Source organism: Trichomycterus rosablanca, chromosome 6, assembly GCF_030014385.1.
Source record: "Trichomycterus rosablanca isolate fTriRos1 chromosome 6, fTriRos1.hap1, whole genome shotgun sequence".
In the NCBI taxonomy this organism is placed as follows: Eukaryota; Metazoa; Chordata; class Actinopteri; order Siluriformes; family Trichomycteridae; genus Trichomycterus; species Trichomycterus rosablanca.
In genome coordinates, this window is record NC_085993.1 from 24,851,592 (window position 1) to 24,865,210 (window position 13,619).

Genomic DNA, 13,619 nt, shown 5'->3' on the forward strand with positions numbered 1-13,619 from the left:
GTTGCCCAAGTGAAAGCTTAATCTAAAAGCTGAATTGGGTGTACATTTAATTTACAACATTAAATCATGTATGTTTACAGCAACACAGCAAATGGTGGCAAAGGCTCACACCCCAGACAAGACAGTCCTATATTCTGTAAAGTTGCTTTGAGGCAATGTCCATTGTAAAAAGCACTATACAAATAAATTTGACTTGACCCACACACATCTTACTGTGAACAAAAATCTTGATGAAACCTTAAGCTTCGTCACTAATTTATTCATGTGTAACATGTCTACAAATAACAGAGGCAGGCTGAATATATCGTCTCATTTTTAATTATTATATAAAACAAAGTGCTTCTAGTAAGAACACCTCAAACCCTATAGTAAAATGACTAAATTTGTAAAACAATAAGACATATCACATATAAGGGAAATTCTTTCAAGTGCCCTTATAAAGCCAATAATATTATCTGTCATTCTGATAGAGGTAGATAAAAAGGAACATACAAAAAGGGAGATTCAGGTAAACAATCCAAAGTGAGCATAATAAGCTAGGCAAATTGCATTTCCAATGCAATTCCAATTGGTTGTTTTTTTAAATATGCCGTTATCAAATTAAACAAGTGACATCTCATTAGTAAAGCAACTACATAAATTTTTAACACATTACTTACCAGAAATCTTTTTAGGATCCAGCCCAAAAAAATATAGTAGCAAGTACTTGTTTACAACAGATTAAATACAAATGTTCAGTCAATTTCAAGGACCTCTTTAGATTAAACTTAGCCTGGCTACTGGTTCTGGTAAACAATGTGGTAAACAAAATACAACTCTTAAAACTCATTATTTTGGCATATCTTTAAAAGGTACTCTGCATTGAGCTTGTGCATAGCACCACTCTGACTAGCATGAATACAGCTTTCCAGCAGCCTTCAGTCCCAAAAGTTTATGTACAAAAGAATCAAAGTTTTTTAAGATGCTCCAATCTGGCCTTTAGGTGCTGATGTCTCTCCTGCAGTCTGTCTCTTTTTTTAAGAAGTCTCTGTGCCTCTGATTCTAGATTGCATATGCTTTCCTTTGCTCGTTTTAGAATCATCACCTTGGATGCTTTGTCATTGTTGGACAGCTCAGGCACATTGTCACGTAGACGCATGAAGCAGTTTTTTAACTCATTACGCCGCTGACGCTCCATCACATTATGGGTCTGACGGCGCATGCTGTCGTCCTCTGCATCACAGCTGTGGCGGAAGACAAGATGTTTTGGCACACTGCGATTTTGTTTTATACATGAATGTGTTGGTGGTGGTGAAGAGGGAAGAGGCGCAGCATAGTTGTGCTGCTGCTGGATTTCAATATGGCACCGCTTCAGCGCCAGCTGATTCATTCGTCTTTTAGTGTCCTGCAGCTGCCGCTGAGAGCGTACAAGTGTGTTACACCGGCGAACTGTCACTACATCGATTTCTTCCTCTGTGAAACATACAGACAAAGCCTTAGTAAGAAAAATCATTACACAAGCATGTATCAACATTAAAGCATTGGCAACATCATGATAACTGCCCTATTAATGCACTGGCAAGATAAGCTTAGGCTTGATATTCCTAATAGAAAAAAAAACCAAATTGTAAAAATCCCAAAAAATATAAAACAGCTATCTCATCAGTCACATACTTTATCACTGTCTGAAGCTCCCACTTATATACTTAGTCAGATATAATAAAAAATATATAACTGCTCACCAGAATCGCTGGAGGATAACTCTCCTGCAGCAGACAGTGAGCCATAATCAGAGGAAGACTCACTTTGCTCAGGACTGTCCAGAATCAAATTATCACTCTGTATTTTTGGCTGACATGCAAGTGTCGCACTATGACAATCTAGTGTGGATCCAGCGATCTCTGCAAAGATTTCCGTATCAATGTCGGAGAGCAGGGGACTCGTAGAAAGAACCGACATCTTCTCCTCAGCAATCTTCTCTGTGCGACCCGGCCACAGCCAATCATCTGGGAGGGAAACACTTGAGCGATCACGATCTCCTACGTTGAAATCACAATTCCAATTCAAGTGAAAAAGGTCATCTTCCCTAAGCAAGAGCTCTGAGACCAACTCGAGCTGGTCCACGTTGGACATGGACTTGCTGAGGTCTGCGTTAAGTGGCGGAGACTGTGGCGGCGTGGGGACTGCCTGCAAATCCTTAATCAAGTTCTGGCAAAACTCATCATCAAACAGCAGCGGTTCTGACTCGCCAAGCCAGTCATGTGGTGGAGAACAACTTGGCAGCATGTTGACAGAAACCTAAAAAAAGACAACAATATCAGAACTCAGTACTGCCAGGTAGTAGCCAGAGTATAAGGTGAGAATTGGGTGATAGCGATTTTTAAAAAGTGAATAAAGCACAAAATCATTATAATAACTTTTATTTCCATAAATGCAAATGCACTGAAAATACTACACTTTCAATTCTAGATCAAAACATTAACAAAATTTAGCCAGTTTGTGTTAATCCTTTACAGAAAATTAAGAAAAATGAATATTAGGCTGTTCAAAAAAATAGCAGTGCCAGCATTTTTCTTTAAAAACTCAAAAAATGTATCTATAAACTGACAAAATGTTTGAGGTTTCACTTTACTTTAAATTACTGAACTAATATTTAGTGGCATAACAATTGTTTCCGAGATCTGTGTTGCATGGAGTCAACCAACTTCTGGCACCTCTGAACAGGTATTCCAGTCCAGGATGATTAGACTACATTCCACGGTTCTTCTGCCCACAAGTTCTCTATGAGATTGAAGTCAGGGGATTGGGCTGGCCACTCTATTACCTCAATCTTGTTTGTCTGTAACCAAGATGTTTTGGGTCATTGCCATGTTGAAACACCCATTTTAAGGACATTTCTTCTTCGACATAGGGCAGCATGATCTCCTCAAGTATTCTGATATATTTAAACTGATCCATGATCCCTCATATGTGATAAATAGGCGTAACACCATGGTATGAAAAACATCCCCATATCATCATTTTGTACCACCATGCTTTACTGTCTTCACAGTGTACTTTGGCTTGAATTCAGTGCTCAAGGATCATCTGACATACTGTCCACGGCCACTAGACCCAAAAAGAACAATTTTGCTTTCATCAGTCCACAAAATGTTGAGCCATTTCTCTTTGGACCAGTCAATGTGTTTCTTGGCAAATTTTAACCCATTCAGGACACGTCTGTTTCTTAACAATGGGACTTTGCAAGGAGTTCTTGCTGGTAAATTGGCTTCACTTAATCATCTTCTGTACTCACTGGTAACTTCAGATGTTCCTTGATCTTTCTGGAGGTGATCATTGGCTGAGTATTTGCCATTTTGGCTATTCTTCGATCCATTCGAACAGTAGTTCCACGCTTCCTTCTGTGTCTTTCAGGTTTTGGTTTTAACTTCAAAGCATTTAAGTTCATTTTAGCTGAGCAGCCTATAATTTGCTGCACTTCTCTATGTTTTTTCCCTCTACAATCAACTTTTTAATCAAAGTACGCTGTTCATCAGAACAATGTCTGGAACAACCCATTTTACCCAGTATTTCAAAAGGAAATGTGCTATGACCAACCTGTGCAACATTTGCCACCCTCCTACCTTAAATAAGGGCCAAAATTTACACCCGTTCTTCTGCAGAATGAATGACTTCACCAATTGAATTTTTTTGAACAACCCCCTTTCAATCAATGCTTCGATTACTCAGAATGAGTGGCATGCATGTCCTAATTGTTGGGTTTGTTTTGTTTTCATTACTCTACTACACGGTCAAGTAATTTTTTTGCTATGTAGAAATAGCATTTCTACTAAAAACCTGATTTATCAGGTTAATGGTGTTGGACTGCTATTTTTTTTTAACACCACTGTATATGCATGTGAGTGTAGCTTTCTAGTTTGTTTAATATTAATGTACTCTGTTGCATTCTGCATTTCTAAAGTAGATTGTGTTAGCTGCACAATGATTAATGCCAAGTTTTGCCTGAAGGTACTGTTAGCTAACTAACGACCTACTGAACTACTGTTCTCTTTTTTGGGGGGAGATCAGGTATTAATTGAGATGGTTAGACATCCCAATCAGTCTTTGACAGTTGACATAGAAGTTCGCCTTGTGTTATGAATCGGTCTGTCAGTCACGTGTGTTTAGTGTCTATTTTGGAGATATTGTTATTGATATAGTCAGCGGTACATTGAAGGCAGCAAAGACACTGGAATTACTTTAATACTCTTGTTACGGTAAAAGCTGGAGAAGCAGAAATGAGAGGACACCACACCAAGAAAAACTCAGCAAGGATGCCAAGGACCATTATTTGGATACAATTTAATCTCTTAACAGCATTAACAAGGCAAGCTGCTTGAGAGTGGGAGGAAATGAGAATGTTGACACTTGTAGTGGTAAATGTTTGTATTGTTGATGCTGCTTATTTTGCACAAAGATGTGATTTACTTAAGATTTTTTGTGTTTACTTACAAGTGCAAATAAAGTACAGATATTTAAATTTTACATTACTGTAGGTGATTACTGTCCACCATTGATTTGTACACACTCTTAAAAACAATGATTTAGTCAGGACAGTGGTTGACTTGCATGCTGGCCAATGTGCTGCAAGTGAAAACGGTTCTTTATAGCACCAAAAAGGGCTGTAAGTAAACAGACAAAAAAACTAAGCACAGGACATCCTTGTGTAAAATAAGCAGCAACAATTTACACTAAAAGCTGCAACATTGTTGCTGTTCCATCCACTCGCAAGCAACTTCGCTTATCAATGCCGTTAGTAGACGATAATTTATCCAAATAAGTGTCTCTGGCATCCTTCCTTGCTTTCCTCAGTATGGTTTCCTTTTGTTCCTTCTGTTTCTCCAGCTTAAAAAATATCAAAGTAATGCAAGTGTCTTTGCTGCTACTTTCACTGTACTGCTGGGGCCAGTGATAGCTCAGTGGTTAAGGTACTGGACTAGTAAACAGAAGGTTGCCGGTTCAAGCCCCGCCACCACTAAGTTGCCACTGTTGGGTCCCTGAGCAAGGCCCTTAACCCTCAATTGCTCATCGTGTTCTGCTCACTCTGTAAGTTGTTATTAAAACAATTCCTCCGAAATGGCGCCTCGGTGACGTTACAGGTACTAAACACATGTGCCTTACAATGACCGATTTCACCCAGTAATTCTAACCATGGTTGTAGAACTGACAGCGATGGAAATAAAAAAAGCACGCTGTCTGCCATGTGGCTCCACGTGTAAAGTTTGACCGCAAACGCAATCTTTTCTTCTTACTGTTAACACTTTTAGACCTGCCTACTCGAGGGAGGGCATTTAGTCGCTCTTTTGCCTCTCCCATCCACGGTGACGTCATGCAACAGCTGAACACGCCAACACGCGACCGTTTAATTCATTTCCTAATGGCACATTAAGTACTCCAAAACACGCATTTAAATGGGTATAACCCAATGAAAAAGAAACAAACAGAGACAATTTACATTTGAATTTCATTCATAAAACCAAAAATGTACACACAACATCTGCTTTAAGTATGTTCATTCTTTCCCTTTTTAGCTTTGCAATCTCGCTAGATTCTATGCAAAGATTTTAGAAATATTAATTTTTTCCGAACCCATATAATTATGATATTTAGTTACATATTACACTTGTTCTGTTAATAAATAAAAAGACAAAAAAATACACCGGCATAGACACGAAGCTTAATGCATTATACCCAGCAATTATAACACAAGACTTACCTTTTTATGGATGCTGATGAATGCGAATTACGTTATAACCAGAAAGTAGTCGGTGATTAAACGCAAAAATGAATTTGTTAAAACAACGTGGCACATTTGCTGAACAAACCGTTGTCACAAAACCATGCGGTATAGAGAAGCAGTGGGTGGGGCAGAAGAGGGATTTAACTTTATACTACCGAAGCGCTTGTTGGTGTCCTTCCACATAAAAATTCGCGCCAAAACCGAATTTCAGAAAGTTTAACGTAAATTATTGTTAAATGTATGTTAAATTATTCTGTAGTCTCGTCATTGTCAGGGCGTTAATTTCGCAAAATACGCAAAACTCTGTGGGTTATGATGCAAGAGACACAAGCCGTGCAGAATAGTGCGCCGAGCGGAGTAATACATCTGGGGTGAGGCGCCGTAGAATTCCAAGAACACGAGGGAGGTACGTTACTTTCCACGTGTCGGCGTGCAGAAAAGCCGGGTAGGTACTGAGCTGCCTTCTATCGTAAAGCAACTCAGTAACAGGAAGGAGGGGAAAGGAAAAACGTGTTCCAGTTTCGGCCACTTCGAGGAATATCACTACTGCTTCTTAGAAATATGCGTCCTTCCATACAATCAGAGGCAGTTCTAGGAATTTGTATCTGGGGTGGCCCAGGCAAAGGGACGTCTAGAGGTGGCCACAATGCTTGTTAATGTACATTTTCTATGCATTTATATTTTACTAATAATTGGCGAAAACATATACTGTATTTATATGCTACATGCATACACATAACTGTTGATGGTTAGGCTTTAATTTCGCAAAACTTTTCAGTGGTGTAATGTAATAATATTTCATTACAGTACTTAAATATTTTTGGAGTATCTGTACTTTACTTGAGTTTTAACATTTCCATTAACGTTTACTCCGCTACATTTCTTAAAGAAAATTTGGGGGCTCAAATCTTGCATCAGGTACATAAAATGTGTCAATATCCTCCATTTTTCACTTTCTTCTACAAGAACTGCCAGGTGAATCCTCTGTCATCATACAGGAAATGGGGTTTAGTGTAGTCCAATTTTCCTGGGTTTTTTTTCCTTTTTTAATAAGGGGTAGTGGTGCAGAAGTGCTTTCTGAGGTATCACTCTCGTATGTAGTTTGATCCCCATTGAAATGATGGGGTGCAGATTACCTTTGTCTAATTATTATCAAACAGCAAAAAAGCAGTAAAGTCTTTGAGGAGCAAAAAATCTAAATGTTAAAAAAATGTTAGAAACAATGTTCATCAAAGAAAGATTGGAAGTGATATCATGGAGGAAATATACATTAAATGTCTTAATTTAATACAGTCTGCAATGAAATAAAAGTCAATGTAAATTGTAAGAAACACTGCACTTTATTTTTTGCTGTTTCATCATACTGATTTAACTTTTTCTGATTTGGTGTTGTATTAAAAGACAATTAGCCTGGTTGTTTTTGGATAAATAAAAGTCATGGCACACCAGCATAACACCAATGTACAAGCAACAACGTGTATTACCTTTTTTGAGTTCCTCAGCTTTATTATAATAAATAATTATCTGACCTGTAACTAAACCTGTGCAAGTATTTGTGGTTATAGATCTATAAACAGCCTTTCAACGAGCTGATGAGGCCTTTTACCAAAAGGCAGACTTTGTGATATTGCATAATTTATTTAAAAAGAAAGGTAAGCTGACCCGGTGAAATCACATGAACATAATGAAATATGCTTCCAAGAGAATTTTACTTAGAATTGCAAAAATGTCATGTTTGTCACTACAAATAAACTAAGCTAATAAATAAGCTTATTTTAATATTATATGATCATATTGTTATTATAAAATGGAGGTGAATGTTTAACATGCAAATTCGCACCCCTAAGCAGATATTATAACAAACTTTAAATTGCATAAAATTCAAATTCCAAGTGTTCAAAAAAACATTCCTACTCTAACAAAATCATTGCCTGAAATACAAACAAGAGAATATAAATTAAAAATCACAGTTCCAGGTTGATACCTACCTTCACTGTGCAATTCACTGCAGATAACATGATATATTTACTGTAACATTTGTGAATACAAATTTAGATTGAACAAATATTTTAAAAAAGTAATAAAGTTTATTGTACTGTATATCATTAACCATTACTTAGCATACATCAAAGCATTTATATTACAGTCATGCAATCTCATTTAATATACAATATATATATATATAAATATATATATATATATATATATATATATATATGTATATATCATATCAGTTTTTTAGGTTACATTTAACTATTTACAGTACTGTAAGTCGCTTTGTATAAAAAGCGACTGCTAAATGCTGAAAATGTCAATTTAAGAAAAGCAAGCTGTAGCCTAGTGGTTAAATTACTGGACTAGTAATCAGAAGTTCGTTGGTTCACGCCCAACCACAGCCAGGTTGCTGCTGCTGGGCCCTTGAGCAAGGCCCTTAACCCTCAGTTGCTCAGACTGTATACTGTAACTGTAATGTAAGACACTTTGGATAAATGCGTCTGCTAAATGTTGTAAATGTAAAATATTTCCGTGCGATTATTTTGATCAGGATGAAGTAGTATTTAAAATAGACACTACAAGTTTTTTTAAACATTTGTCAATAATTAAGAATGATGATTTAATGTTTATTTGTCTGTGAGTAAAAAAATACTAAACTTTGTTTAAAATTAATATATATTAACAAGCTGCAACTACATTAAACCTCAAACTACACCACCACAACCTGTCACAGACATCAAATTGTCTGCTGAAGCAATAAAATATCAGTGTTATTTTTTTCCAGTTGAACATGAATATGTGTTTAGAGGGTGTTTTAGTTTGCACCATTGTGAGCTGGCAGCCAGGCCTGTAGCTATGTTTCTAAGAATCTCACTGGACTAAAGACTTCTGCTGGGCGTCAGGTGGCAGGTCACTTCAGGCACCCGTTCTAGCCCTCTGCCAACTGTCTGCCTTACATGGTGAGATGGAGTGCAGATACACTACCAGTAGCTGCTACAAGCCTTCTGTCACCTGACTCCTACCATCTGGGCTAGTTTGACTTCACCACTGTATTATGCACACACTCCTGCACACACCAAATATAAAGTTACTCTGGCAGGGAATTCCTCCACCTTCTCTTTCATAGCCTCCATTTTCTTTAAGTCATCTAGTTGATTTAGAAAGTAAGAGATTTGATTTTAAAATTATAGAACTGGCATTTTATTTATCATATAATCCCCCATTATGATGATGTGAAAACATGTTTTTAGATTTTTTTAGAAATCAGTTGAAAATCACAAACTGAAATCTTTTATTCACAAAAAGCATTCAGACCTTTTGCTGGTCAGGTGCATCCTGTTTAATTTTGCCAAAGATTAATCTAGAACCCAACTGGGGTCCACCTATTGCAATTTAAATTAATAAGGTATTGTTTGGAAATGCAAATACACACATCTGGGTCTAAAAGGGCCCATAATTTACACTGCATTGGCAGACAAAAGCCATATGGATCTCTGTAGTTGAATAGATGTCGGTGAGACACAGATCAGGTCAGGAATATAAAACAATATTTAAAACCTAAGAGTATTACCAGTGGAACCTTGAACCTTCCTATTGTAGGTCATCTGGCCAATTCGGGCAACCAGGCAAGAATTGTCTTGCTCAAGAAGGTAAGAAAGAACCAAATAATCACTTAAAAGAGCTGCAAAAGTCCTGTGCAAAGATGGGAAACCTGTTGGATGGGCAAATACCTCTGCTGCACTTCATAAATCAATGTGTGACAGGTTTACTTGAAGCAGCTTTTCTTTTCTTGCTTTATGTTTCTCAGATTGCGAGTGAAACTCCAATGCAAGTATCCATAAGTCATGAGGTGTAACCAAAAATTTTGATGGGTATGAAAATTATGTAAATTTTATGGTAAGGTCACAGATCTTAACAAGTCAGCACCTATAGGAAATTGTTAGAACACATGAACACCACCATGATCAAAACAAAAAGTCCAAAACAGTTTAAAATGTAAATGTAATGTAAATGTAAAATGTAAATGAAAACAGACAGCAATTCTTTGCAAATACATTTGACCTATATCCATTAAAAACAGTATAAATACAAGATATATAAGAACTAATTGTAGATGTAATTGCTGCAACACATTCCAAAATGATGGGACAGGTACATGCTGACTTATGTTACATAAATTATTCCTTTAACAATATTCTGTATTTGTTTGGTGACTTAGGACTCCAGTTGTAGTTGTATAAGTGAATTTTTCCCATTACTTGCTTGATATATCGCTTCAGCTGTGTAACAGTTTCTGGACTTTCTTTTATAATGCTCTTGACTTAGTTTGTACAGCGATAGCATCTACAGTATAGACTATTAGTTGGCTATTGTGGTCTTTTATACAACAGGTAGTTCCAACCTTACAATCTGATTGGTTGAGAAGCGTTCTAACTGTGCTGATATTCGTGATAACAGCACGGCCTTTTCACACCACAATGGTATTACTCCGCTGATGCGTTGCCAGTAACGACAAGCTTCATGCACACAAACGCGCACGCAGGCAACAGACTTTATTCCTGATCACGTTTTAAATCCGTTATCTGATGTACAATCTAGCGCACTGTGTAGGAAACATAAATCCGCGATCTGATACACAATCTAGCGCACTGTGTAGGAAACATAAATCCGCGATCTGATGCACAATCTAGCGCACTGTGTAGGAAACATAAATCCGCGATCTGATACACAATCTAGCGCACTGTGTAGGAAACATAAATCCGCGATCTGATGCACAATCTAGCGCACTGTGTAGGGAACATAAATCAACTGTCTAATATATTGTCTAGTGCACTATGTAGTGAACATGAATGCGTTATCCGATACACAATCTAGTGCACTATGTAGGGAATATTAATGTGTTTGTAACGCGAACAGTTAGCTTAATAGCCCAGTTAGCAGCTCCTAAGAGTTCTGTTCTCACCAATATCCTTTGGTGTGTGCAAGATGTTTTTTGTTTCTTTTTTTTCTCTTCAGAGGTTCTTGACTTTTTCTTCTTGTTGTTCTTACCTCCCTGAAATGAGTTTTTTCAACTTGGGATGTCTGCTTTGTAGTGTTAAACTTTATATTCGTTGTGGAACTACTTTTTGGCGGAAGGTATTGTCAATATTATAGCATATTTATTATGAAATTCAGGGCTTTTTTGATTTATTTTCTTTCTTTATTTTGTAAAAACTGTTGTATAAAAGCAATAGAACACTCGAGGTCGTGTGTTATCTCGAATAACATCACGGCTGTGATGATCTACGGCACTCGCCTTCGGCTCGTGCCTGCGACCGAATTACAGCTGTGATGTTATTTGCGATAAGACACTCCCTCTCGTGTTCTATTGCTTACATTTATAGCAAATTATAAGCAGTGTACAGTGTACTGTGTACAGTAGGGACTAGACAAAATTTTTTGTCGAATTTATTAATCATTTTATTTACAATCCCACAGAACTCAAAAATTGGGACATTAGAAAAATGTACACAAATGATTTTTTAAAAACAGTACAAAGACAACATATTTAGTGGGCCATTTATATGGATACACCTAAATAAAATGGGAATGGTTGGTGATATTAACTTCCTGTTTGTGGCACATTAGTATATGAGAGGGGGAAAACTTTTCAAGATGGGTGGTGACCATGGCGGCCATTTTGAAGTCGGCCATTTTGGATCCAACTTTAGTTTTTTCAATGGGAAGAGGGTCATGTGACACATCAAACTTATTGAGAATTTCACAAGAAAAACAATGGTGTGCTTGGTTTTAACGTAACTTTATTCTTTCATGAGTTATTTACAAGCTTCTCTTTGTTTACAGCCATTGACATGTCGCAGAGGTTAACACGTGAGGAGCGGATAGAAATTGTGTTGATGTCTGGTGAACGCAGTACCCGGGTCATTGCAGCAGATTTCAATGCAAGACACCCTACGAGACCACCCATCTCCCATGCTACAGTTAGCAAACTGCTTGCCAAGTTTCGTGAAACTGGTTCAGTGTTGGATTTGCCAAAACGTGGACGCATGAAAACTGTCACTAATGAAGAAACATCAGTGGCTGTCCTAGCTTCATTCAGCAAGAGCCCACAGCGTAGCACTCGCCGCATGTCACTGGAGAGTGGCATCAGTCGAACATCCCTTCGGCGGATATTAGCTACTCACAAATGGCACCCTTACAAACTCCAGCTGCTGCAGCATCTCAACGAGGATGACCCAGATCGGCGCACTGAATTTGCAGAATGGGCAAAACAAAAATTGGAACAGGACCCTCAGTTTACACAGAACATTTTGTTCAGTGATGAGGCAAACTTTTATGTGAATTGTGAAGTTAACAAACAAAACCACCGCTATTGGTCTGACACTAACCCACATTGGATAGATCCCTCCAAGACTGTTGGAACACAAAAATTGATGGTATGGTGTGGTATATGGGGTACAAAGATAGTGGGGCCATTCTTCACTGGATATTTGAAATTGCTACATGATGATGTGTTTCCCTCTTTATGCACTGAAGCTGGCACGTTCCCTGAGTTTTTCCAGCAAGATGGTGCACCACCACATTATGGGTGTCAGGTCATTCTGAGCATTCCTAGATGAACAGTTTCCTGGAAAGTGGATTGGTCGTCGTGGGCCAGTTGAATGGCCACCAAGGTCTCCCGATCTGACCCCCTTAGACTTTTATCTTTGGGGTCATCTGAAGGCAATTGTCTACGCTGTGAAGATACGAGATGTGCAGCACCTGAAACTATGGATACTGGAAGCCTGTGCTAGCATTTCTTCTGCGGTGTTGCTATCAGTGTGTGAAGAGTGGGAGAAGAGGGTTGCATTGACAATCCAACACAATGGGCAGCACTTTGAACACATTTTATAAGTGGTCAGAAACTTGTAAATAACTCATGAAAGAATAAAGTTACGTTAAAACCAAGCACACCATTATTTTTCTTGTGACATTCTCAATAAGTTTGATGTGTCACATGACCGTCTTCCCATTGAAAAAACTAAAGTTGGATCCAAAATGGCCGACTTCAAAATGGCCACCATGGTCACCACCCATCTTGAAAAGTTTTCCCCCTCCCATATACTAATGTGCCACAAACAGGAAGTTAATATCACCAACCATTCCCATTTTATTTAGGTGTATCCATATAAATGGCCCACCCTATAACCACTGAAAATTGAAACCAAAAATCAATGGGTCCAAACAATTTCTGAATTCACTGTACCCTGCAAATTAAATGCTACAAAGGTTTGGGAAGTCTGTAAAATTCCCACAGATAAAACATTTCCACAGGTAATGATTAATAGGTAATACTGTAGGCAATGCTGTTATGATTTCATAAAAAGGAGAATAAGGCTCATTTGCAAGCAAAAAATGAGTTAAGATATTCCACTCTGCAAACAGCTGCTAGAGTGGAATACCTAGTAGTTTAACAAATTAATAACAATGGTTTTGTTGCACAAATACAAGAGGTTTGGGGATTTTTCATCTATAGCTGATAACATGAATATATGAAAAGATTTGTAGAATATGGATAAATCTCTGAGTGTTAATAACCAATATTAAATACAGTATCAACAATCTTCTCTCAGCCCAACTGTTTCAGGTGCAAAGTTTAAGATCCAGCATTTGTCATGGTGTAGAGGTGTGTAAGTAGCATAGTTACATTTCACAATTATAGGGCACAATTAATGCTGAGGGGTACATACATATTTTAATGATGATGCCAACTAGAAAACTTTTCAACTTTTTTGTAGGGATGTCTCTTTACAATGCCAAGCCAAACAAAGTGTGTGATACAACAGTGTAGCTTTATTGTTGGAGAGTGCATGTGCTGAACTTGCCT

The 13,619-nt window shown here is 37.7% G+C and overlaps 1 protein-coding gene across 2 annotated transcripts; it reads right to left on the reverse strand.

The window, feature by feature from the left end:
* Nucleotides 1–249: 249 nt before the first annotated feature.
* mych (myelocytomatosis oncogene homolog) lies at nt 250–5,789 on the reverse strand. 2 transcript variants are annotated; one of them, XM_062996751.1, is made up of 3 exons: nt 5,735–5,789; nt 1,722–2,277; nt 250–1,452 (listed from the first exon to the last, which is right to left on the reverse strand). In XM_062996751.1, the coding sequence occupies exons 2-3, from the start codon at nt 2,263–2,265 to the stop codon at nt 947–949; spliced, it is 1,050 nt and encodes a 349-aa protein (XP_062852821.1). In that variant the 5' UTR covers nt 2,266–2,277; nt 5,735–5,789; the 3' UTR covers nt 250–946. The 2 variants fall into 2 exon arrangements, with proteins under 2 accessions (XP_062852821.1, XP_062852820.1); XM_062996750.1 differs by lacking the exon at nt 5,735–5,789 and adding an exon at nt 3,275–3,324.
* Between the last annotated feature and the right edge of the window lie 7,830 nt (nt 5,790–13,619).

Coding starts and splice junctions, on each gene's coding strand:
- mych (XM_062996750.1), bottom strand. CDS start 3,316: ATGATCACCTCCAGAAAGATCAAGGAACATCTGAAGTTACCA. Junction 2,278..3,274: donor AGGAACATCTGAAGTTACCA/GTGAGTACAGAA, acceptor GTCTTTTTTTAG/GTTTCTGTCAACATGCTGCC. Junction 1,453..1,721: donor GTTATCCTCCAGCGATTCTG/GTGAGCAGTTAT, acceptor TATGTTTCACAG/AGGAAGAAATCGATGTAGTG.